The sequence below is a fragment of the Dipodomys merriami genome, unplaced genomic scaffold, assembly GCF_024711535.1.
Source record: "Dipodomys merriami isolate MVZ:Mamm:240054 unplaced genomic scaffold, mDipMer1.0.p SCAF_5, whole genome shotgun sequence".
In the NCBI taxonomy this organism is placed as follows: Eukaryota; Metazoa; Chordata; class Mammalia; order Rodentia; family Heteromyidae; genus Dipodomys; species Dipodomys merriami.
The window spans coordinates 67,624,097-67,647,025 of NW_027206068.1; the positions used below are offsets into that span (position 1 = coordinate 67,624,097).

At 47.0% G+C, this 22,929-nt stretch overlaps 2 protein-coding genes across 4 annotated transcripts in view; one reads left to right on the plus strand and one right to left on the minus strand.

Moving 5' to 3' along the window:
- The window catches only part of Atp6v0a4 (ATPase H+ transporting V0 subunit a4), a 61,196-nt gene extending 48,741 nt beyond the window's left edge, over nt 1-12,455 (minus strand). For 2 of the 3 annotated variants that reach the window (XM_069996872.1, XM_069996871.1), the window contains exons 1-2: nt 12,253-12,454; nt 11,592-11,739 (exon numbers count right to left, since the gene is read on the minus strand). The gene's annotated coding sequence lies outside the window, so the exon portion shown is untranslated. Of the gene's footprint in view, nt 1-11,591; nt 11,740-12,252 lie in introns of all 3 variants that reach the window. The other variant, XM_069996874.1, reaches the window with a different exon arrangement.
- Tmem213 (transmembrane protein 213) lies at nt 11,387-17,671 on the plus strand. The gene is made up of 3 exons (XM_069996875.1): nt 11,387-11,659; nt 15,624-15,695; nt 16,915-17,671. Exons 1-3 carry the CDS (start codon nt 11,548-11,550, stop codon nt 17,082-17,084), a joined length of 354 nt encoding a protein of 117 aa, XP_069852976.1. The 5' UTR covers nt 11,387-11,547; the 3' UTR covers nt 17,085-17,671.
- Nucleotides 17,672-22,929: the final 5,258 nt, after the last annotated feature.

A 22,929-nucleotide genomic window follows, 5' to 3' on the forward strand; every position in this document is an offset into this window, starting at 1 on the left:
ATGCTGGACATGCTCTGGGTAGTGGAGCCACACCCCTGGTCCTCTGCAATGGCCTTGGGGAAAATCATTTCCAAGGCCTGCACCATACAAAAAAAGTCACCAAAACAAACCGATGCCTACCAAAGTCTATAACTTAGCTACAAATTAACTCGGTTACTGACACTGAACTGACAGGATGGCAGATTTTGCTTTCCACACACACCTGATGAGAGAACCAAAAAGCAAACCAAGGACAAAACAGAACACAAGACAACCAATAGAAAGAACGGGTGCTAGAAAGAGGCGGAAGCTGTCGCAGCGCACATCCTGAGCTTGCTCCACCAGACGGTGACTCACTCTGTTCACAAACACAAAAAGCAGCCACTGGATATTTTAGTCTTGAGCAAAAAGGTATACAAAGAACAAAATGGAAACTCCACAACTAAAAACACTGAAATCAATAACCCAACGGAATTATAATGCCTTTCATCCTAGCTATTTGGGAGACTGAGCTCAAAAAGATTACAGTTCAAGGCCAGGCTGAGCAGAAGAATTCACAAGATCCACCCCCAACTGTGCAGGAAGCACAAAGAAGAGGGTCACTTTGAGGGGGATGGGTAGGACGCAGACAGGTGAGGGAGGACAATGGGAGGGCTAGCATTGAGTGAGAGGCATTGTACTCTGCTAAGAAGCAGCTGTACAACTACTTTAAACAAACAAATAATAGGAGCGCGATCCAGGAGGGTCTGGCTATAAACAAGAGACCTTATTCAAACACCAGCTAAAGCAAAAAGGGTTTTGAGTGTGGCTCAAGTGGTAATGGGCCTGACTAGTAAGTCAGGGTCCTGAGTTCAAACCGACAAAGGGGAAATTAAAAAGAGCCCAACAAGCAGTTACGAGTAGATAAAACATAGATAACAGGAGATGTAATACAAAGGCAAAAATAAAAGTCCAGAATAAATCCTAAAAAAAAAGAAGATGGAGAATAAAGAATTAGAGGAAAGCCGGCGCCGGTGGCTCATGTCTGTAATCCTAGCTACTCAGGAGGCTGAGATCTGAGGATTGAGGTTCAAAGCCAGCCCAGGCAGGAAAGTCCGTGAGATTCTTATCTCCAATAAACCACTAGAAAACTGGAAGTGGCACTGTGGCTCAGCGGTAGAGTGCTTGCCTTGAGCTGAAGAGCGCAGGGACAGCACCCAGGCCCAGAGTTCAAGCCCCATGACCCACAAAAAAAAAAAAAAAAGAATTAGAGGACAGAGTGGGGAGACCTAAAGGTGTAATTGGAGTCACAAAAGGAGAGAGGTGCATGGGGACAGGATGAGTATTTCATCAAAACTCACACAAGATGCCAAACTCCATATTGAAATGCTTCAAATCCCAAGCAGGACAAAGTAAACAACAAAGGCAAAGAAAAAAAATCTTAAAAATTAGCTGGGGCTTAGGCTGGGAAGGTGGCTCAGTGGTAGAGGGCTTGCCTTGCATGCATGAGGCCCTGGGTTCGATTCCTCAGCACCACATAAGCAGAAAAAGCCAGAAGTGGCACTGTGGCTCAAGTGGTAGAGCACTAGCCTTGAGCTAAAGAGCTGAGAGACAGCGCCCAGGCCCAGAGTTCAAGCCCCAGGACTGACCAGCAAAAAAAAAAAAAAAGAAAAAAAGCTAGGGGCTGGGAATGTGGCTTAGTGGTAGAGTGCTTGCCTAGCATGCATGAAGCCCTAGGTTCAATTCCTCAGCACCAATCACAACAGAAAAAGCCAGAAGTGGTGTTGTGGCTCAAAGTGGTAGAGCACTAGCTTTAAGCAAAAGAAGCTCAGGGACAGTACCCAGGCCCTGAGTTCAAGCCCCAGGACTGGTAGTAATCATAATAATAATAAGCTGAGAGCTAATGGCTCATACCTAGAATCCTATTTGGAAGGCCAGCACTAAAAGGATCACAGTTTGAGGTTACCAGGAGAGAACTATTCAGAGACTCCTTTCCCCGCAGAGAGCTGGGTATATGTCAGACACCTGTCACCCCAGCTATGACAGGAAGCCTAGAATAGGTGAATCATGGCCTAGGTGCATGCCTGGGCAGAAACTGAGACCATCCTCAAAACGACCCAGCACAAAAAGAGAAACAGAGGCGTAGCTCAGCAGTAAGAGTGACTGACCGGCAAGTACAAGGTCCTGAGTTCAAACTCCAGTGCTGAGGGGAAAAAAAATCTTCATAATAACCACAAGAGAAGAGGCCAATACCAACAAGGTGGACAGGTTTTCAATCAAAACCCACCATCATCTAGCTCAGCATTCCATACAATAAGCAAGCCAAATATTTTTTTAAATAGGAAAAATATGGGTGTAGTGAGCCGTGCAATTAACACTGCTGATCTTTGAGACTTATGTGGAGCAACAAATCCCACAACTGCATGACATTCTTTGAAGTACTGCCAGCCATTACCAAAAGTTGGCCCAGTGATGACTCTTCATGCCAAGAAATAGAAGTCATCAAAATACATCTGCAGAAAGCAATACATAGGAACAGATAGCAGAAAGATAATTAGAGGCTAGCAGAGGCAACTTTTCCTAATACCACAAAAATTTAAAAAAAAAATTCCAGCATGATGGTGCATGTCTATGATCCCAGAACTCAGGAGGAAATGGTAGAAGAATCATGAATTTGAAGTCAGCCTGGGCCGCATAGCACGGCTTTATCTACCACCTCTCCCACCCTGGGGCCCTAAAAAGCAATTAGAAAACCTCTACATGTTTGAAAAGTAAGAACTAGATTTCAGATACAGACATGTGAAGGATTGAGATCCAGGATGCAAGAGATAGGAAATGACTTTAGCTCAGGGCTAATAAACCAGCCCGGTCTGAGCCATGGCCGTGTGTGTGTGTGTGTGTGTGTGTGTGTGTGTGTGTGTGTGTGTGTGTGTGTGTGTGTGTGTGTGTGTGTGAGAGAGAGAGAGAGAGAGAGAGAGAGAGAGAGAGAGAGAGAGAATGTACTGGAGTTTGACCTCAGGGCATCACCCTCTCATTTTTTTTTTTCACTTAAGGCTGGCACGCTACCACTTGAGCCATACCTCTACTTCCAGCATTTTGCTGGCTAATTGGAAATAAAAGTCTCATAGACTTTTCTGCCTGGGCTGGCTTGAAACCATGATCCTCAGATCTCAGCCTCCTGAGTAGCTAGGATTATAGGTATGAGCCATCGGTACTTAGGCCCTATTGTTTTCTATTGAGATTTGGAGTAAACCAGGCAAATGAATTACTGTGGGACCTGTTCAAAGCAGCTCCCACACAGTGGGCTCCACATCTGCCCAAATTCTGCTACATTTACCAACTCTGAGGTGGCATCTCAAGGTCAGCTTAAAGAATAACTTTCTTTCTACTGACTAAATCTGTTTTTGGCAAAGAAAGAAAGCCATGTGGCAAAACCATCAGCCTCATCCCTGACCAGACGTTAGGGGCAGTGGATATGGTGGCTTATATTTGGGACCATGATTTCTCCTTGCAACAAGGAAGCTTCTTGGTAAAAGTTGTCCTTGGCAGCTCTTTGAGAACAATTAGTGGGGAGAAAACTTATTCTTCCCTTTGGCCAGCCCTTCCCTAGTTCTTTCCATCCCCTCCCTTAGGCCTGGCATTCTAAATTCTTTTTTTTTTTTTTGGGGGGGGCTCGTCGTGGGGCATGAACTCTGGGCCTGGGCGCTGTCTCTCAGCTCTTTAGCTCAAGGCTAGCGCTCTACCACTTGAGCCACAGTGCCACTTCCGGCTTTTTTTTTCTGCTTATGTGGTGCTGAGGAATCAAACCCAGGGCCTCAGGCATGCAAGGCAAGCGCTCTACCACTGAGCCACCTTCCCAGCCCATGGCATTCTAAATTCTAAAGAGAAAACTCTAAACGCTAAGATACTGATGGATAAATCTTCCCTTTTTTTGGGGGGTGGGGGGGTCCAGTTGTGGGGCTTGAACTCCTGGCCTGGGTGCTGTCCCTCAGCTCTTCAGCTCAAGGCTAGTGCTCTACCACTTGAGCCACAGTGCCACTTCTGGCTTTTTTCTTTTTGCTTATGTGGTGCTGAGGAATCAAACCCAGGGCCTCAGGCATGCAAGGCAAGTGCTCTACCACTGAGCCACCTTCCCAGCCCTGGATAAATCTTTCTTTAGCTCTACAGAAAGCTGACTGGTGTGGTAGTGCATGAATGTACTAGGGAAACTCATCCAGGAAGAAGAGTTTAAGGCCAGACTAGACTATATATATATATATCTCCTAGGCCATCTAATGACCCTCATCACTCCCTCTTTAGTCTTTAATCCTAAGAATATACCTGTTTTAAACAGAACAATAGAGCTGGGCACTGACGGCTCACAACTGTAATCCTGACTACTCAGGAAGCTGAGATCTGAGGATTGAGGACCAAAGTCAGCCTGAATAAGAAAACCCATAAGATGCTTATCTCCAATCAACCACAAGAAAAACAGAAGTGGAGCTGTGGCTCAAAATGGTAGAGCACTAACCTTGAGCAAAAGACCTCATGAGAGAGTGTCCAAGCCCTAAGTTCAAGCCCCAGGATCAACACACACACACACACACACACACACACACACACACACACACACACACACACACACACACACACACGAAATGATCCTGTGAAGGTCAGGGACTGTTGGGGTTATTACAGAAAGGAAGAGGAGTGGGAGCAGCACAAAGACCCTGCCCAGAGTGCATGCTTCAACTTTTCTTGGGGCCTCTGTGACCCCCAACATGAAGCTTAGAGGTTCTGCCTCTGAATTCAAGCCTCCCTTCTCAAGATTACCAACCTTCAAAAACCTGATTCTTCCCCACCAACTCTTGTCTCCCAAATAGTGGACTTCAAGTTGTGTGCATCTGGGACTTGACTTTCAAAAACACCCTACAGATGGATTATTTTAATTAACTAGAGATGAAAGCCCCAAATTCAAGCTCAGGATGGACAATAGAATTGTCTTCAACAGAAAAGAGGTTTCCCAAAGATTTGCCCATTCCAGACCAGACAAAATAACTGGATTTCAGGCAGGCACAGTAGCCCACACTTGTAATCTTGGCAGCTCTGGAGACTGAGATCAGGAGGATCAAGGTTGGAGGCCAACATCAGGCAAGAAGTTCCTGAGAGCTCCAACTCAGTCAATCAGCTGGATGTGGCAGATGTGGTAGTGTGTGCCTGTGACCCCAGATATCTAGGTAACACAGAAAGGAGGATTAAAGTTTGAGGCCAGCCTCAGAAAAACACCAACAGAACACAATCCTCTAATACCTCATCTGAAAAATAACCACAGGGGGGAAAAAAAGGGCAAAGGTACGGTTCAAGGGATAGAATGCCTTGAGAACAGGAGTTCAGAACCCAAATTCATCCAAAAAATGTGCATATGTGTATGTGTGTGTGTGTGTTGACAGACAAATAGACACTAGATTTCAATATTTTGTGTGTCTGTGTGCCAGTCCAGGGCTTCTCTTGAACTCAGCGCTGTCCCTGATCTTTTTTGCTCAAGGCTGGCACTCTATCGCTTGAGCCATGCCTTCACTTCTGACTTTTGGGGGAGTTACGTGGAGATATAAGAGTCTCGTGGACTTTCTTGCTTGGGCTGGCTTCAAATCATGATCCTCAGATCTCAGCCTACTGAGGAGCTAGGATTACAGGTGTGAGTCACCAGTGCCCAGCTTTCAAAAGAAATCTTATCAGAGAACCCAGAAAAAAATAGGAGGCAGCAGGACCCTGGAAAGCAGCAGCACAGAGGTTGGACGCAGACACCGCGGGACGGGACAGCTTCACAAAGCACATGTAACCAAACACCCAGTTCACCACCGAAGAAGAAACAGAGCTGGAGAACGCACCCAGAGAATGTCTACCTTTGAGCAAGGCAACTTCCTGGTGCCTGCTCCAAAGTAAACCAGGTGGAAATGTGGGCCAGGGTTAGAGACACTCCCTGGTTCCAAGTTGTAAACAGCGCCTGCTGGTGGCGCCATAGGAGAATAGCAAGCAGCCCTTTCTTTGAGAAGGTACCAGTTATCAGTGGCCAAGCAAGTCCACCCAATCTTAGGATAGCAAAGTTCTCTCTTCTGATGGTAAAAGAATGCTTGTCTATAATATTCTGCAGACAGTTAATGTCAAAATAAAAGCCAGGCACTAGTGGCTCACACCTGTAATCCTAGCTACTCAGGAGGCTGAGATCTGAGGGTTGTAGGTTCAAAGCCAATCTCCAGCAGGAAAGTCCATGTGACTCTTATCTCTAATTAAGTACCAAAAAAAAAAAAAAAAAAGATGGAAGTGGAGCTGTGGCTGAAGTGGTAGAGTGTTAACCTTAAGCAAAAAAGCTCAAGGACACTGCCTAAGTCCTGAGTTCAAGCTCCAGGAATGCCACAAAAAGAAGAAAGAATGAAAGAAAGAAAGAAAGAAAGAAAGAAAGAAAGAAAGAAAGAAAGAAGAAAGGAAGGAAGGAAGGAAGGAAGGAGTAAAGAAAGAAAGAAGGAAGGAAGAAGGAAAGGAAGAAAGAAAGGAAGGAGAAAAAGAGAGAGCGAGAGAGAGAGAGAGAGAGAGAGAGAGAGAAAGGAAGTGTGTGAAATATTATCTGTCCCCTGTATATCTATAGCTTGGCAAAGAAATTTCCACAGAGATCCAGTGTTGTGGGCTTAGGTTATAGCTGCTACTAAAATCATTACCATAACCACCCAAGATTTTAAATGATGACCTAAGGATCATTTTGTCCAGGTCATTTAAAATCTTCTTATGTCCCAGATTGTAATTTTGGAGAGAAACACACTGCTCATATCAGACATTCATCCTGCATTACACTGTTTCTGTTTAAACGTTTGAACTGACTGGCTTATCTCTACTTTTGAAGTCATTGCTTATGTTATCCAAGTTTAGCGGGGAGGAGGGAATATTGTAGTTTGGATATTGGATCTGAGAATATTTAGGTCAAAAGATTTTTGGGGACCTTCTTGCAAATCCTGTAGAGTCCCCACAGTACTGTTACCTCCAGAACCAACTGGATACATCAGGAATGAACAGATACCCGGTGAGGAAGGTAAGGACGAAGGATTGTCTTCCTTCTGAGGGATCTTGCAAAGAAAATTCATCCTAGGCTTGGGATTGGCAGAAGGCAAAATTTAAAGGCCTGAACTAGCTCTATTTGTGGTTCTACAATGGAGCACTACATCATTTCACAAACCAGATCATAGGTTCCTGGGCTGAACACAAAAGTTGCTGTTAGGGACAGAAAGAGCTGAAGAAAGCAGAAACAAAGTATCTCAATATTTCAAAGTTAGTTTCTTGTGCTGGGCCCATAGGGCTCCCACCTGTAATCCTAGCTACTTAGAATTATGCAATCTGAGGATTGTGGTTTCACAGTGCAAAACCAGTCTAGACAGAAAAGTCCATGAGACTCCTACCTTCCATAAACAACCAAAAATCTGGGAGTGGAGGTATTGCTATGGAGCCTAGAACAAAGAAATCTAAGGGACAGCATATAGGCCCTGAGTTCACGAATGAGTAACAACACAAAAAGAAAGAAAAGAAGCCAGGCACTGGTGGCTCACACCTGTAATCCTAGCTACTCAGGAGGTTGAGATCTGAGGATCACAGATCGAGGTTTACATCCAGCTGTGGGACTCTTTATCTCCAATCCACCACTCAAAAACCAGAAGTGACACTGTAGTTTAAGTGGTAGTGCACTAGCCTTGAGCACAAAGAGGCTTAGGGACAGTGCCCAGCTCTGAGTTGAAGCCCCAGGACTGGTAAGTAAAGACAGAGGAAGGAAGGAAGGAAGGAAGGAAGGAAGGAAGGAAGGAAGGAAGGAAGGAAGGAAGGAAGGAAGGAAGGAAAGGAGGAAGGGAGGGAGGGAGGGAGGGAGGGAGGGAGGGAGGGAGGGAGGGAAGGAGGGAGGAAGGAAAGAAGGAAGGGAGGAAGGGAGGGAGGGAGGGAGGGAGGGAGGGAGGGAGGAAGGAAGGGAGGGAGGGAGGGAGGGAGGGAGGAAGGAAGGGAGGGAGGAAAATAGCTTTTTAGTTAATAATGAGTTACTATTGTTTTAGTATGGATAGAAAAGATAAGATTAGCAAGTCTATCTGGGGAACCTGTCTTCTTTATCTTTCTTTATTTTGGAAAATGTAAAGTGAACAACTTAGTGTCCATTCAATGGCATGAAACTTTAATATTCATGACCTCATTTTACTTATTAATTTACTGTATTGTTATTTACAGAGGTGATGTACAGTGGAATTACAATTACCTAGTCAGGTAGTGAGTGCATTTCCTTTCATATGGTATCTTCTGTTCCCTCCTTCTCTCCCAGTCCCTCCCTCCATCTCCCCACGAGATGCATAGTTCCCTTTATCAGTGTCCAGTGAGCTTCGCTGCTGCACTTCTTCATCTTTCCCCCTAGTTCTGTACCTCCTCCACCCTTCCAATGATGGATGCTTGAATATACACTTGAATATACCATCCATAAGGGGAAGAAGACAGAATCATCAAAAACTAAAAAAAAAAAGAAAAAGAAAGGAGAAAACGAGGTCTCTTGTTTCCATATCCTGGGATCTGTGTGAGTGTGTGTATTATTTTATATATAACTATGGAGAGGCGCGTGGGCATTGTGTCTTTGTGCTTCTCTCCTGAGTACCCTCTTTGGGTCTCACTGTGTGTGAGTGTCTAGAGTCCTGTATCTTTTATGATATTCCAGTGTATGGTAGCAAGTGACCCCATTTTTATCTCTTTTAGCCTGATCTCTTGGGGGCCCAGGGTAGAATCCTTATCCAAAACAACAGCCTGCTGTCGTCCTCATTTAACAGTTCCGAGAGCAGCTGTAACTAGGTCGGGTGGCTCCTGAAGCCCTGACCCCGGCTCTCGAGCAGAGGCAGGAGGACCAGGAGGTGAGGGCTGAGGGAGAGCCCAAAGTGCAAAGCCCTGGGCTCAATCTCTAGCACCCCAAAAAAGAAAAAAAGAAACATTAAACCAAGAAAGCCAAACCAATAAACAGAAAACAGTAGCGAGCAGCCTGCCTCAGTGGCCCTCTCCATCATCTCAGCCCGGAAAGCGCATGCGCGGCCATGGGACCCTTATCTCGCCGGCAGGCAGAGCGTGAGCTCTCCACTCACTCCTAGACCTACGCTCCATCTCCCTTCCTACGTGTCTTCTCGTTCATTTCAAATTTATCTTTTCCCTGAACCCACCTTCCCACCTTCCGTATGGCCCGTTCATCTCAAGCCGAGTCCTATGACGGAAGTTAATGTCTGCTGGCTTTCACACCTACGTCATCACACACACACAAATCTGAGACAGTGTTAGCACCCTGTTACTCTTCAGATAAGGAAAGTGATTCATTAAGAAATGATCATTAGGAAATGATGGGATTGCCAGGTACTGGTGGCTCACACCTGTAATCCTAGCTACTCTGGAGGCTCAGATCTGAGGATCATGTTCAAAGCCAGACCAGGAATAGCACCAGGCCCTGAGTTCAAGCCCCATGACCAAAGGAAGGAGGAGGAAGAGGAGGAGGAGGAGGAGGAGGAGGAGGAGGGAGGGAGGAAGGGAGGAAGGGAGGAAGGGAGAAAGAAAGAAAGAAAGAAAGAAAGAAAGAAAGAAAGAAAGAAAGAAAGAAAGAAAGAAAGAAAGGAAAGAAAGAGAAAGGGAGGGAGGGAAGGAGAGAAAGAGGGAAGGAGGGAAGAAGGGAAGAAGGGAGGGAGGGAGGAACTTTCCCAGGACCCCTCAACCAACAGGAGGCAGGGATGAAATCCAGTCCTAGATGAGTCCCAGAAACCACAGTCCCTTTCTGCACACTTTTCCAGGATTCTCTTCTATTAAAAACAAAAATGGACCAAGAATTTTTTTTGGGGGGGCGGGTCGGTCGTGGGGCTTGAACTTGCCTGTCCTTGAACCTGCCCAACCCAACTGCTCCCTCCCTCACACACAACATCGTTCAACACTCAAGCCCCAAGTGGCTAGGGGTGTGGCTCCCGAGTTAGAGTGCTCTAGGCTCTGAGTTCAAATCTCAATTCCACCAAAAAGAATCCAAATGTCCCTTCCTCTGTTCCTCCCAGACACGTCTTCACCGCTTTTCTGTTCCCCTGTGGGAGACACCCAGATGTGAGTCATAATGAGTCACGTTAAATCACAGCACAGCAAAACTCTTTCTTCCACTGGGTGCTGGCAGTTCACGCCTGCGAGCCTAGCCACTGTCCATGGGTCCAGTTTCCGCTGGGAGCCTTCCAATGTATTCCTCATGGATAAGAAGAGGCTACTGTCGATTTTTTTTCTATTCTTTTCTGTCTTTCGCAAGGCTGAGGTTTGGACTCAGGGCCTCGCACTTGCTAGGCAGGCACTCTGCCCCTTGAGCCATGACCCCCAGCCCTGTGCTCCTGTTTTTATTTCATTTTTGTCAGTCATGGGCTTGAACTCAAAGCCTGGGCATTTGTCCTTGAGCATTTTTGCTCAAAGCTAATGCTCTAGCCCTTGGAGCCATAGCTCTGCTTACAGTTTGGGGGCAGTTAGTTGGACATAAGAGTCTCAGGGACTTTGCTGCCTGGGGTAGCTTCAAGCCAGGATCCTCAGATCTCAGCCTCCAGTGTGGCTATAATTACAGGAGTGAGCCACCAGCACCCAGCTAGGTCTCAGCTTAAGCCTCAAGGCTAAAGTTACTACTTAATTCAAAATCTTCACAAGTCCTCCCCTGCGGCTTCGTGATGCTAAGGTCACACTGACCTCTAAGCACCTGGTTGTCTTGCTACACTGGCCTGATCTCCAGCCCGTCAGCCAGCCCTCCGCTCTCCACCAGTCAAAGCCCTTTCCAGGCTTCATTTCTTTATCCCGCATCTCGCTGAAGAGCAGCCGTGGCCTCACGCCGATGACACCAAAAGCACTTAGTCTGCAGGTTCTGAAACACTGCTGGGCATTTCAGTGACAGCTGTCTGTAATGAAAGTGTGTGTGTGTGTGTGTGTGTGTGTGTGTGTGTGTGTGTGTGTGTGTGTGTGTGTGTGTGTGTGTGTGTGTCCTGGGACTTAAAGTCAGGCTGGCATTCTGCCATTTGCGACTCAACTCCATCTCTAGCTTTTTGCTGGCTAGTTGGAGATCAGAGTCTTACAGACTTTCCTACTAGGGCTGGCTTGGAACCGTGATCCTCTGATCTCAGCCTCCAGAGTAGCCAGGATTACAGGCCTGGCTCAGGAATGTCTTTTGAGGGCAGGTATTCGAAGACTTTAGCCTAGAGCTATGCGCATAATCTGTGCTAGGTAAATACTGGGACTACCTGGGCTACAGCCTCCTTGATCTGTCACAAGATAAAAGAGACAGCACACACCTTTCCCCCCCAAGGAACCCAAAGGACCCCACCCTCCCTCCAGCCCTTTGCTCCTTGGGGACAGTTTTGTCTCAGGGAACAGAGTCCCTACCTGTCCCTCCTCCCCACACCTCCCCAGGTGTGACAGGTGAAGTGCCCTTGGCTCCACCCCCTCGTGAGTCCCCCAAACCCAGAGCATTCCGAGCTCCTGCAGGCCCGGCGGGAGTCACCTTAACAGCACCTGGCAACTACAACACAAGGGCCCGGCCCCCGGCTTCCCAGCCCAGCCATGGCCCGGGCCGACGCCTCCCTGAGCGGCACACAGCTCCTCACCTCCGCCCCGAGGGCCGCCCTGCTCCTCAGCCTCGTCTTCACCTCCCTCCACTCAGCGCGCTGGGCAGGTAGCGTTGTGAGCTTTATTCTCGGCTGCTGGGAAGGGGGAGACGCAGGGAGGGGGCGGATTCCTTGGCCTGGGCTGGTCCTGCAGAGGAAAGAGGAAACAATCTTCGGGTCTGAAGGATTAAGGAGGGAGGGAGTGCGTTGGGCCAGCTCAGGACAAAGACCAAAAATACCCAGCTGCTGCACCGGGACCAAAAGAGCCACCTCTTCAGCTTTTGCCACAAATAATAGTGATTATTATTATACTATAATAATAACAAATATATTGTGTATTATATGATCTGTTTACATATTGTACAATTATAGTAATATATTAATATGTCATCATTATTATTGCCAGTGTCTGTAATACTAGCTGCTCAGGTTGAGATCTAAGAACTGAAGTTCAAAGACAGCCAGGGCAGAAAAGTCTGAGAGACTCTATCTCCAGTTAACCACCAAAAAGCCAGAAGTGGAGCTGTGGCTCAAGTGGTAGAGCGCCATTGAGTAGAAAAAAACAAAGCTCAGAGATAGTAACCAGGCCCTGAGTTCAAGCCCTACTACAGTCACACACACACACACACAAATCATACAAATACGACTACGACTAATTTACCAGAATCTTCCTCCGTGGGGTTCTAAATTGGTCTACAGCGACAGGATTTGGCCTGCGGCTTCCTGGCAGCTGGGAGCTCTCTCTGCCCTGTGGGTCCTTGCTCTGGATCCTTCCCTTTCTTCCCTTCAGCCCTCATCCTCCCAACCCCGACCTCCTCTCCTTCCACAGGCTGGATGGCCTGTTCAATGTCCACCCCTCTCAGGCCTCCCCGGGGCTTGGGAAATGTGGGACTTTCACCCCACTGCCTCCCGAGGCCCAGGGAGAACCCTGGAGAGGGATTTTGCTTACGTATAAGTCTTGCCTCTGGTTTGATCTTGTCCTGCCCTGTCTCTGAGACTGTCTGCCCTGATCCTACATACTCCCCCTCCCAAGCCACCCCTTCCTCCCAAATCCATGTGTCTCCAGTATCCTCAGAGTCTCCCCTGTAACTACTGCCAGGAGACTGAGGAGGCCCTTGGGCTCCCCAAGCCACCAAGCTCCCTGTAGCATCTACAACCTCCAAGCTGTGTGACCTTGAAGAAATGACTTCAGGTCTCTGTGCCCCAGGATCCTTGGTTACCACCTAAGAATAAACAGAGTGCTGATTTATAGGGTTGCTGGTAAAGAAGAACAAGATGTTTGCTTATAAAGAACTTATGATAAAGCCAGGCCTGGGTGGCGTAAGCCAGGCATGAGTGGCTCACACCTGTAATCCTAGCTACTCTGGAGGCTGAGATGTGAGGATCACAGTTTGAAGTCAGCCGGAGCAGGCACGTTTGTGATAATCTTACTTCCAATAACCACAAAGATCCTGAAGTGGATCTATGGCTCAAGTGGTAGAGAGGTAGCCTTGAGCACAAATGCTCAGGGACGGTGCCCAGGTCTAGAGTCAGGCCTTAGGACCGGCAACACACACACACACACACACAACTTAAAATAACATAGCAAGGGGTCAACAGGCAATATGGCAATTATGATTAGCACACACGTCTTCCCATCATCATCTCCCCCACCAATCAAAGGTGTTTTGGAGTTTTTTGGTTTTGTTTTGTTTTTCTAATGCCTGGGTAATGACGGAGACTCAGAACTTTGGAGGGAGAGTGTGTGAGTGTTTGGGAATTTTCACCTGCGCTGTTCCGGCGGGAAGCACACAGCTGTAAAATGACTTGTGACTTTTAAAGATGGCATTTCCAAGTGCTTTTTTTGCTTCATTCCAACATCTATTCACCTGAGCGTTTTTCCCGGGAAACCAGCCCCACTCTAGGTGTAGAGGAGAGATGAAAGTCAAGGCCCCCAGGGAGTTGCTTGGTGTTGAAGGAAAATAAATGCTGTGGAATCTACTTCTCTGAAACAAAGACGGGGCTCTAAGCCACATTTAGTTGTCAATAATTAACAGCAACAAGCAGATTGCATCAAGGCAATTAGCATACCTGAAGCAGTGGCTTGGGGATTGGATGGCCTAAGATTTGTCTGGGCTGCAGTTTCCTGGCTTTGGCTAAACAACAACTTGCTTCCTCCGCTGCCTGACCAGATTCTCTGAAGGACATGCTGACCCTCAAGCCATAGGCGGTGTATTGATTGATTGATTGCCTGATTGATTTCCCCAAAGAAGCAAACTGAACTACAATACAATTTCTAGAAAGTTCTTCAAAATCAATCTCTTGGTTTGGATCTACCTAAACTAACATTTGTGCGGATAAAAGGACATGCAGCCCAGGTTGACCTAGAACTGGAGACCCTCCCGTCTCTGCCTCCAAGTACTGGAATTACAAGCCTGCACCACTATGCCCAGCTAGTAGCAGAATGTTCCGACAGGGTGCTTCCAATATGGTGACCACTAGCCTACATATGATGGCTTTCTGCTCCATGTTTAGGAACCAAGGGACAAGCCTAAGTATTATGTAGTCTGACCATCCTTTGCCTGTGTGATGTATAATTTTTTTTTTGGTCCGTTCATGGGGCCTGAACTCTGGGCCTGGGCGCTGTCCCTCAGCTCTTCAGCTCAAGGCTAGCGCTCTACCCCTTGAGCCACAGTGCCACTTCCGGTTTTTTTCTTTTTTGCTTATGTGGTGCTGAGGAATCGAGCCCAGGGCCTCATGCATGCAAGGCAAGCGCTCTACCACTGAGTCACCTTCCCAACCCAAGTGATATATAATTTTTGTGAATGACCTACTCACAGGCCAAGAACTAATGGCTCACACCTGTGATCCTAGCTACTCAGGCGGCTGAGATCTAAGGATCAGGGTTGTAAGCCAGACTCTTAACCTTCCAATAATCAACAAAAAAACAGAAGTGGAGGTGTGGTTCAAGTGGTAGAACACCAGCCTTGAGCAGAAAAAGCTAAGGAAGAGTACAGGAACCTGAGTTCAAGTTGGCACACCAAAAAAAAAAAAATCCTGGTTGGATTTCAATGTTTCTTTGTTCCAGTGTGGGAGAGAAATTGAAGATCATATGAAGTGATATTTCAGAGTTTCCAGTGATTGTTTCAGTAGATACTGAAAGGAACGTTCTATAGCTATTTCTATCTGCAATAGAGAACCCTAAAAAACTGGTAACCCTCTGCAGTAGGCCCCTGATCACTGGAAGAAAATGAAAAGCCAACACAGAGCCTCTCTGAATGTTGGGAATGTGGTAAGAAATCAGCTGTCACTGATTCTTTTCCCTAAAACAAATGCCACAGTGGGGTAGGGGGACTGAACACTTATTTTCCCATAGTCTGAAGGCTGGAAGTCAATCAAGGTCAAGGCTGCTAAGGCTTGTTTTCTTCCAGGAGCTCCCTCCGTAGGTTGCAGACAGATTCTTGTTCCTTCATTCTATGTTCTCACAGGGCCTGTCCCTGAGCCCGCGTATTGTGGGTATATCTTCTTCCTCCTAGGAGGGCACTAGTCACTCACCCATATGACCTCATTTGACTTAAACCTCTTTTTTTTTGAGGGTTGTGGGGCTTGAACTCGGGGCCTGGGTGCTGTCCCTGAGCTCTTTTTGCTCAAGGCTCCCTAACGCTCTATCACTTGAACCACACAAGGCTCCACTTTAGGTTTCCTATTGGATGATTAGAGATAAGAGTCTCACACAGAGTCCCTGCATTGGCTTTGAACCATGATCCTCAGACCTCAGCCTCCTGAGTAGCTAGGAGCCACCAGCCTCCAACTTCCACATATTTTTAAAGGCTCTGTTTCCAAATGCACTCACACTGCAGGCTAGGATTTCAACACATAAATGGAGATGCATAATAAATCTCATGGCGGGAGTTAGCGCTGCTTCATAAAGTTGGACATACTTGTAGGATTTCTATTGGACCTGCATAACACTGCTGACATAAACAGGTTGCAAGCTCCACACCTGGAAACAGTTTCCGTCTGCCTGACGGCCTCCTCTGTCTTTTCTTTCAGAAGCCAGCAGTAGCAGCAACTTGACCTTGACTGCCCACCACCCAGACCCTGAGACCCTGGAACAATGCCCCAGTAAGCTGCCCCTGCCAACTGCCCACCCCAGAGCACCCCGCTTCAGCTCTGCATTGCTTGCACAAACTCTTGGCTTTCATCAGAATCCAGGCTTGTGATCTCTGGCAGGAACGGATTCAGTGACCCCAGTCCCTGCTCAGGTGGGGTGCAGAAGCTCTGGAAAAGCTTGGAGATGAAAGTCCATAAAGATCAGCCTGCCCGACTTCTGCCCAAGGCAGGACCTTGGCTTTGATACCCTGTAGATGTTTATGATCATTCCATACTTGCAGCTTTCCAGGGGTGAGGAGCTCAGAAATCCCTACCCAGCCATGTCTACCTGTTAATCAATATTGGTTTTAAGTCTGGTCCCTCATCAAAGGACCAAAGGTATTTACTTCTGGGCTTTTATAAAGAAAAGCAATAGAGCTGGGTGTGTGTTGTTGGCACAAGCCTATAATCCTAGCTACTCAGGAGGCTGAGATCAGAGGATTGAAGTTGGAAGCCAGTTCAGGCAGGAAAATCAATGATGGTCTTATTTCCAGTTAACCAACAAAAAGCCAGAAGTGGCTCACTGGTAGAGCACCAGCCTTGATTGAAAAACAAAAACAACTGAGTACATGTAGGCTCGGAGTTCAAGCTCCAGTACTAGCATTAAAAAAAAGGGGGGGGGGCTGGGAAGGTGGCTCAGTGGTAGAGTGCTTGCCTTGCATGCCTGAGGCCCTGGGTTCGATTCTTCAGCACCACATAAGCAAAAAGAAAAAAGCCGGAAGTGGTGCTGTGGCTCAAGTGGTAGAGCGCTAGCCTTGAGCTGAAGAGCTGAGGGACAGCGCCCAGGCCCAGAGTTCAGGACCCATGACCGGACCCCCCCCCCCCCCCGCAAAAAAAAAAAGAAGAGGCAATAATGTATAGAGGCTGAGAATGAGGCTTTAGAGTTTTACAAACTGAGGTTTAAGTTTTTCTCATTGTACTTAGCAGATAGCTAGCTGGAGGTGTAGCATGTAGCTCAGGGGTGCATGCATGTTTGAGGCTCTGGGTTCAGTCCCTAACACCAAAATTAACATAATATCATCACCATCATTGCTACCTTGTGAGAAATACTTAAAGTACTGTTCAGGGCACTTAGCATAGTAGCAAGTGCTTGTTTGTGTCAGCTGTCATGTTGCTGATGTTCTTCTAACCAGTACTGGATAGAAAGCTGACATCCATCCCCCCTGCTCTCTCCTCCCCCTCCCCCCTCCAGATGTGGACTTCTGCCCACAAGCAGCCCGGTGCTGCCGCACTGGCGTGGATGAGTACGGCTGGATCGCAGCCGCTGTTGGCTGGAGTCTCTGGTTTCTCACCCTCATCCTGCTGTGTGTGGACAAACTGATGAAGCTCACTCCAGAGGAGCCCAAGGACCTGCCGGCATGAGCCCTCCCTCCCTCCCTCCCTCCCTTCCTTCTTTCCTTCCTTCCCTCCTTCCTTCCTTCCCTCCCTCCCTCCTTCCTTCCCTCCTTCCTCAGGCTCTACCCCTAGCTCCCTTCTGCAGCATTTAAAGGGAACGGAAGAAGGAGAGAGGCAGCCAGCCTTGCTTCATGCTGGGCTCCAAGGGGCCCTTTACAGTCTGAGGGACTCAGTGCTGGAGGAAAGTTCTCAGCAGTCACTCATTGTGGGCACCCAGGGAGTACACAGGAAATCTGACTTGGTCTTTCAGTCAGCATATCGCTGGCTCCCTTCTCTTCACAAGCATCCCTCACCCTCCTTCACCCCTAGCTACGCCCAGTCCCTCTCCACCTCATTGCCTTTCCCATTGCCGTGAAATCCTCCCATTCTCTCCCACCCCCAACCCCAGGACCCTTGCTTGGCCTTCCTTGGACCGTGCGTGCCCAGGGATGTTTCATTCTGTTCCAACTGTGCATGGGTGGGGCAAAGGATATAGATAGGAATTTTCTAGACCTTCCATTCAACTTTGCTGTGAACCTAAAAGTACTCTATAAAAATAAAATCTTACCATCTGAGCTAGGTGTAATGGTGCATACCTATAATCCCAGTTTCTCCGGACATAGAGGTGGGAGGATGGAGGTTCAAGGCCAGCCTGAGTAAAACTGGTTTGAGATCCTATCCAAAAAGATCAACAACAACAACAACAAACTAAAGCTGGGCACTGATGGCTCACACTTGTAATCCTAGCTACTCAAGGAGGCTAAGATCTGATTGTGGTTCAAGGCCAGCCCCAGCAGGAAAGTCCAGAAGACTCTTATCTCCAATGAACAACCATAAAACCAGAAGTGGAATTGTGACTCCAAGTAGTAGAGTGCTAGCCTTGAGCAGAAGAGTGCAGGGGCAACGACCAGCCCTGAGTTCAAGCCCCACAACCAACAAAAGAAAAAAAGAAAAAGAGTTTTGGGGGACATGGATTAAGTGCAGATAGAGTATTCCTAGTAACAGGCATGCCTGTACACACATACACATATCCTAATTTAAAAGAATGTTTTGTTTTGGGGGGCTGGGGATTTTTTTTGTTTATTTTTGAGTTTTGGTTTCTTATTGGTACTTGGGTTTGAACTCAAGGCCTTGTGCTTTGGTAAACAGGAGCTCTGCCATTTGAACTACAACCCCAGTCCAAGACAGTGGTATTCAATGCTTCACGTTAAACACCTTTAAACTTAAAATCTTCCACAAAAGACTGGTTAAAAAAAAAAAAGATGGGCTGGGAAGGTGGCTCAGTGGTAGAGCGCTTGCCTTGCATGCATGAGGCCCTGGGTTCGATTCCTCAGCACCACATAAGCAAAAAGAAAAAAGCCGGAAGTGGCACTGTGGCTCAAGTGGTAGAGCGCTAGCCTTGAGCTGAAGAGCTGAGGGACAGCACCCAGGCCCAGAGTTCAGGCCCCACGACCAGACCCCCCCCAAAAAAGAAAGATACCTGGATCTATTTGTACTACTGTATCAAGCTAATGCATAAATCACTTGATGAATCTATTCTTTAGAACATTTACACTGATTAATTATCAGGATAATTATGTTTCCTTTACTCTTTGTGAGAACTGCATACAATTCTTTGGGGAACACATAAGGCCCATTGGGGGTGTGGGGCCCAGCCCTGCTCCCTGTGAAGGTCCTGGTTTTGTGGATGCCTGTTTGAAGGGTGTAGTTCATCATCATTAGCCCCAGTCACTGGGTCCCCACTGGTCTCTGCAAGATCCCCCGATCTCACCATATTCCCTTCCTCCCCATTCTCAGCAGTCCTATGTGTCCCTGTTCAAGGCGAGGCATTGTTGTAAGTTCAGACCTTAGATCTCATCCTGAGCGGAGTTTCTAGCTGGAGCCCAGGGTTCCATCATGGGGGGTCACTGTCTCCATCCCCTAGGAGACAGACCCTTACCTCAAGCCCCGTTTCCATATCACACGGGGATGGAAAGGTCACATGTGCCCTGCCTGAGCCTGTGGCCAAGTGTACCTGGGAAATAACGTCAGCCACAGGATCTCCGAGGGCCTAGGAGAAACCATGGTTCCAACAGAAGTCCCATGGGATGGCCTGCTCTTCAAGTGGTCACACAAGGATTTGAATCAGCCAGCCAGGAAATTGAAATTGACTTTTCCTTGTTTTTTGGATCCTCCACATTCCTGGACAGGCACCAATGATGCCAAGACCTCACATAAGAACAAAATCCAGTGTTCCCATGGGGTGGAGAGGGGAATTGAATCCATTATTGAATTTGACTTTGGAGAGTGCCTTGTTACTGAATTGCATCAAAGGTATCATTTTTCCCTTTAATGTGATTTTTTTTAAGTAGCCATCCATAAAATCCCAAGGAGTATATATTTTAATTAAATTGAAATTTTAAATGCATTCCTCTATTCCTATACTCATGTTTATTGATAGATATATATATATATATATATTTTTTTTTTTTTTTGTCAGTCGTGGGCTTGAACTCTGGGCCTGGGTGCTGTCCCTCAGCTCTTCAGCTCAAGGCAAGCGCTCTACCACTTGAGCTACAGCACCACTTCCGGTTTTCTGGTGGTTTATTGGAGATAGGAGTCTCACGGTCTCTCCTGCCCGGGCTGGCTTTGAACCGCGATCCTCAGAGCTCAGCCTCCTGAGTAGCTAGAATTACAGGCATGAGCCACCAGCGCCCGGCTATTGATAGATTTTTTTTTGTCCCCTTTTGAGCTTGAACTCAGGGCCTGGGCACTTTTCTCTGAGCTTTTTTTTTTTTTTTTTTTAATTTTTTTTTTAAAAATTTTAATTTTTTAAATTTTTTTTTGGGGGGGTCCGGTCCCAAGGCCTGAACTCTGGACCTGGGCGCTGACCCTCAGCTCTTCAGCTCAAGGTTAGTGCTCTACCACTTGAGCCACGGTACCACTTCTGGCTTTTTCTGTTTATGTGGTGCTGAGGAATAGAACCCAGGGCCTCATGCATGCAAGGCAAGCACTCTACCACTGAGCCACCTTCCCAGCCCTCTCTGAGCTTTTTTGTTCAAGGTTAGTACTCTACTACTTGAGCAACAGCTCCACTTCTAGCTTTTTGGTGCTTAACTGGAGATAAGAGTCTCACACATTTTCCTGCCCAGACTGGCTTCAAACCACAATTCTCAGATCTCAGCCTCCTGAGTAGCGAGGATTATAGGCATGAGCCACCAGCACCTGGCCATAGTTACTTCTTTAACCAGGCCAAGACCTGCTTTTCTGTGAGGCCCTAGTTCTGTGTTTAGAGTACTGTAAAGCAAGTCCAGTCTCTTGTTCCCATGACAACACAAAGTCATCCAAAGCCAGATTTGTCTGCTATAAGACTTTGCTCCTGGTGGCAAATACTAGCTTCCAAGTTTCTCATTCAGATCAAATGGTTTCCACTGCTGCCCTGGTTCCTGGCCATGTCTCTTGCTCCAAATCAAAAGCATTCTTTTCAAAAACATGGTACCTAAAGTAACTGGCAGGGTCATAGAAATTCTTACTCCCCCAGCACCATCATTCTATTCTAGACTTGAAGGCTGGGTCTTATTTAGTTTTGTGCTGATACTGGGGCTTGAACACAAGGCCTATGCTCTCACTGGCTTTTTCCCCACTCTACTTAAGGCTCTCTTCTCTACTACTTGAGTTATACTTCCATTTCTGACATTTTGCTGGTTAATTGGAGTTAACAGTTTCTCAGATTTGTTTGCTTGGGTTAGCTTCGAACCATGATCCTCAGACCTCAGCCTCCTGAGTAGCTAGGATTACAGGTGTGAGCCACCATTGCCTGGCCGAGCTGTTTAAATGTTCCAGTGCTCCTAATGACTCCTACCAATGATGCCGGTTCATATCCTTAAATCTCTTCCTGCAAGTATTGTTAGACCATATTCCCCTTATCCTATGTTGGAACTTGGGATTTTATATTAAATAAGAATATAATTTAGATTTTTTTCTTGGTCCTGTGTTTTAGCCCATCAATGTCATTTTTCCCATCTTGACACTGTCCTTGCAAAATATTCAAGTATCTATAATTCAGTAAATCAGTTGTGAGCAGCACACAAATACTTACAATGTATAGGCCAGACGCCAGGAAGCTCTGAAAGTGAACACTTAAACATCCTGAGGGGAGGGGACTGTATCAGGTGTCAGAGGCTAGCCTGCTGAAGGTCCTGCAGAAGTTTTTGCCATGGGGAGGGGTTTCTGGCTGAGCAGGAAGGGCATCCTGGGGGGTTGTTTATGTGCTCAGCTAGGAGATTACCACCCTGTCCTACAGAAAGACATCGAGCTGGACACCAGTGCCTGATGCCTGTCATCTAGCCACTCAGGAGGCTGAGATGTGAGGATCACAGTTCAAAGCCAGCCCAGTCAAGAAAATCTATGAGAGTTAATTTCAATGAACAACCAAAAAGCAGAAGTGGAACTTTGTGGCTCAAGTGTTGGCCTTGAGCACAAAAGCTCAAGGACAGCACCCACGCCCTGAGTTCAACTCCAGTACACACACACACACACACACACACACACACACACACACACACACACACACACACACTCTGAGATAGATGTTTTCCAAGAGTTTCTCCAAGGCAGGTAAGCAGCTAGCTGCGTGCTAAGATCTACAGGGCTGCCTCTCTATTAAAGCCCAAACTGGACCACACAGCCCTCCATCTCCACCAGCAACACCAGCCAGCCCGCAGCACACCACGCTGATCACGCAAAGAACAAGGTGGAAGGAGCGGGCTCTCCTGCGGAGGGTGTAGCCTCAGGTGCCACCCTCCTTCCCTAGATCCTCTCCTGACTGTCTCTCCAACAACATCTCCCACAGATTCCCAATCCCTCTGTTCTACACCCTCCCCGCCATCCCTTGTGAGCTCTGGAATCTAAATCCATAGTAGACTGTAAGTTAGAAAGCCAAGCATCCGGCTCATGCAACGAGATCAAGTTGGCTGATATTTACTCATTTTCTTATGTATTTGTTTAATGTTGGTTTTTCTTGAGACAGGGTCTCACTATGTAGGCCAGGCTGGCTTTGAACTGACATACCTCGTGCCTCAGCCTCGGAGGCCCAATCTCACTGGGGTTACAGCTTTGTGCCACTTTATTATATGATCTCATTATGACTTTTATTAGCATACATTAGTTGTATAAGAAGGAATGTAATTGTGACAGATCTATGTATACATATGATGTAATCAAACTCACCCCCATCCATCACTGTCCCTTACTCTCTCTTCCCTCTTCTAAAACACTGTTGACATATTTCAATGTTCTCATAAATGCAAATAAATGAGTTAGACCATATTTGTCTTTCTTTCTGGCTTGCCTTTTTTTTTTTTTTTTTTTTTTGGTCCAGTCGTGGGGCCTGAACTCTGGGCCTGGGTGCTGTCCCTCAGCTCTTCAGCTCAAGGCTAGCACTCTACCACTTGAGCCACAGCGCCACTTCCGGCTTTTTTCTTTTTGCTTATGTGGTGCTGAGGAATCGAACCCAGGGCCTCATGAACGCAAGGCAAGCGCTCTACCACTGAGCCACCTTCCCAGCCCCTTGCTTGCTTTTTTATTACGTACTTATCTATGTCAGTATTGGGGCTTGAACTCAGGGTCTGGGCACTATTCCTTAGCTTTTTCACTCAAGGCTGCTGCTCTATCAATTGAGCCACAGCTCAACATCGAGAGTTTTTGTTTGGGGTGGTTAATTGGAAATAAGAGTCTCATAGGCTTTCCTGCATGGCTGGCTTTAAACTATGATCCTCAGATCTCAGTTTCCTGAGTAGCTAGGATTATAGGTGTGAGCCACCATCAGCCAGTATCACTTTATTTTTATTTTTAT